The sequence below is a fragment of the Atta cephalotes genome (assembly GCF_000143395.1).
Source record: "Atta cephalotes unplaced genomic scaffold scaffold00017, whole genome shotgun sequence".
In the NCBI taxonomy this organism is placed as follows: domain Eukaryota; kingdom Metazoa; phylum Arthropoda; class Insecta; order Hymenoptera; family Formicidae; genus Atta; species Atta cephalotes.
The window spans coordinates 2504204-2506866 of NW_012130081.1; the positions used below are offsets into that span (position 1 = coordinate 2504204).

Consider the following 2663-nt stretch of genomic DNA (forward strand, 5'->3'; position numbering starts at 1 on the left):
TTTCTATGGGGTTATGTTGACAGAAGTTTATTGTATAACGTCTATGATCTATTTATTTCGACCACCACTTACCGCTAAAGCCATCAGGAAAACGGCGGAAGCAAAGTTGTACACCTAATAACATATATTTATAATAGGACTGGCCTTTAATTTGATCTGCAATTAAACTTCGTACACGTGGAAAGAACGATTTTGCATATCTAAAAATTTAGCTAGATACAGATCTGAAAATAATTTTATCGGATCTTCAGAACAATTATATAGAACATTTAAAGATTGATAATAATACTGCAAAAATTAAGTTAACATTCTAGTAACCAATTTAAGCGTCCTACATAATCATTTTGATGATTCAAAAATTATTTTCATATCTGTATCTAAATTTTTAGATATGCAAAACCGTTCTTTCCACGTGTACGAATACTTCAGCAAAACCCTGTTCTTTCTCTATATCTAATATTTATTCGTCTTTACTAATCCAATTTTATGTGAGTATTAAAAGTTATTGTTACGTGACCAATAATTTCTGAGAAAATGATTGAACAAAAAAAACGTTCTCTAATTTGAGATTCGGCGCATTTCTTTCTCTTCAAAGAATAATTTCTGCTACAATAAATGACACGGTGCTATGAAAAATATTTGTTGTCGCTTACGTTGGTATTTTTGAAAAGGAATATCAGAGTGCTTATTGGATCGTAGGCGCCAGGATAACACTGTGGCTGGATAGCAAAAGTGGTTCGCGCGACGTGTATTGTTATCGTAACGATATAGAAGGGACTACCTGTTTACACAGACCGAGTATCAACCCTCTCGCTATAGCATCGAACTTCCCGTCCGCCGAATTGCGCGTATACCGAAATTCAAAACCTCTTTTAAGATTAGCTTCCTCACGAAAGTGTCTTGCGTTTCCGTTTCGTTTGTTCAATTAAGAGTTAAATTTAAGATACTATGTCATTAAATTACAATGTTATATTTGCATCACAGAGCGTATTTTGATCGAGTTTTACACGAAATGAAAATATACTATTCGTATAAAAGTTATGAAAGATTTCAGCCGACAAATTTATCCATCAAATAAATAACTGTGAAATAGTTATTTTCGTTGAAAATAGAATCATTTTTTTGCACAAGAATCTTTAATTCGTGACTACTACCTTAGCCAATTTCTTAATTGGTTAACGTTGTTATTAGACGTTATTAGCGAAATTGTACATTAGTGACACCATACATAATGAATAAATCGATGGAAGGGGTAAAATTGGAAAAACATTTTAGCTATATCTAATTTATATCGCATTACTGATTGCTTTTACTATTAAATTGTTTCTCTTAATGTAATATGAATGCCTTTTTCCTTTTTACTCAATATTTTTATATAATGTAAAATAAAACAATTAGGAATATCTCAGGAATATTTGTCGCAATAAGTTAAGGTATTAAGTTGCTATTAAAGTTATGATAAAAACTGACGATTAATTTAATTTGAAATTATTAATTTAATTATTATTTCAATGTGATTGCGATGTAAATTCAACAGACAGTTGGGCACGCAATTTAAAGAATTAAAAGAATGTACATAAAATGCATAGAAATGTTATTAAAGAGACTAAAATCTAAGATCGCGATCGTTTGTGGGTTTCTTCCTTAATTATTTAAATTATTCGTATAATAATCTAGATAAACTTATTATTGTTAAGGAATATTTCACTTACGTTCTTTAAAGAAGAGAAATAACCAAACCGCTCCTGATTAGATGTATGATCGGAAGATGAATCCTGCAATTTAATACGATGTTGTGACTAAAGCAATTAAAAAAATAAACAATGCAAAAGATAAAAATCAAGGTAAAAGATAAAAATTTCATATTGCAAAATAATATATATAAAAACAAAAATGGATATAATATTAAAATTTGATTCAAAATTAATTAATCATCGATTGATTAATCATGTCTTAAAATTTGAAGTATATTGATTAAATATCTACATTGAAGAATGGAATTTACCTGATGATGTTGCTGTTGCTGTTGCTGCATGTACAACGTGTGCTGCTGCATAAAGGATTGCAGTTGCGTGGGGCTGAGTATGTGTTGCTGCAGCAGTTGTTGCATCTGATGAAGGCCGCTCGCCGAGCTGAGCATCATCTGCGAGGGGGTCTGCGACGGCGGAGCCCCTGGCGGGCCACCGGGTGGCGGACCCTGGGAAGGATTCGGTGGTGAACCCCTCTGTGGGGCTTGTGGGCTTTGATGCGGGCTAGGTTGGGGCCCTGGTGCCCCTGAGCTGGGCTGTTGCGACTGCTGCGTGATGATTGGCTGCTTTTGCTGGGTCATGGGTGCTGGTGTCACTACGTGTCCGGCGGGACTGAGCTTCCCATTGCTTTGGTACTCGATAGTGAGATCTTGCTGCTGCTGTTGCTGCTGTTGATCAGCAACACCGCTGCCGCCACCGGTCTCCGCTATATTACTTCTGCCGGAGTCGCGATTGCGGACCGTAGATAGGCGATCCCTGTCGCGGCACTCACGGTCCCGCGACGAGAAGACGCTGTCGCGCGATTGCTGTTGCTGCTGCTTCAGGGCTGCAAACAGCGAAGTAGCCTGCAATATGAAAATGGAGATCGAGAGCTCGATCAAAGGCTGTTGCGAGCTGCCTTGTAGAAAAATCATA

At 36.3% G+C, this 2663-nt stretch overlaps 1 protein-coding gene across 1 annotated transcript in view; it reads right to left on the reverse strand.

Annotated features, from left to right (window-relative positions):
- Positions 1-2329, reverse strand: part of LOC105618517 (forkhead box protein P1) — a 25389-nt gene extending 23060 nt beyond the window's left edge. Inside the window, exons 1-2 of the mRNA XM_012200050.1 lie at positions 2006-2329; positions 1713-1775 (exon numbers count right to left, since the gene is read on the reverse strand). Of these exons, the coding sequence (XP_012055440.1) occupies positions 1713-1775; positions 2006-2329 (387 nt within the window). The remainder of the gene's footprint in view (positions 1-1712; positions 1776-2005) is intronic.
- Positions 2330-2663: the final 334 nt, after the last annotated feature.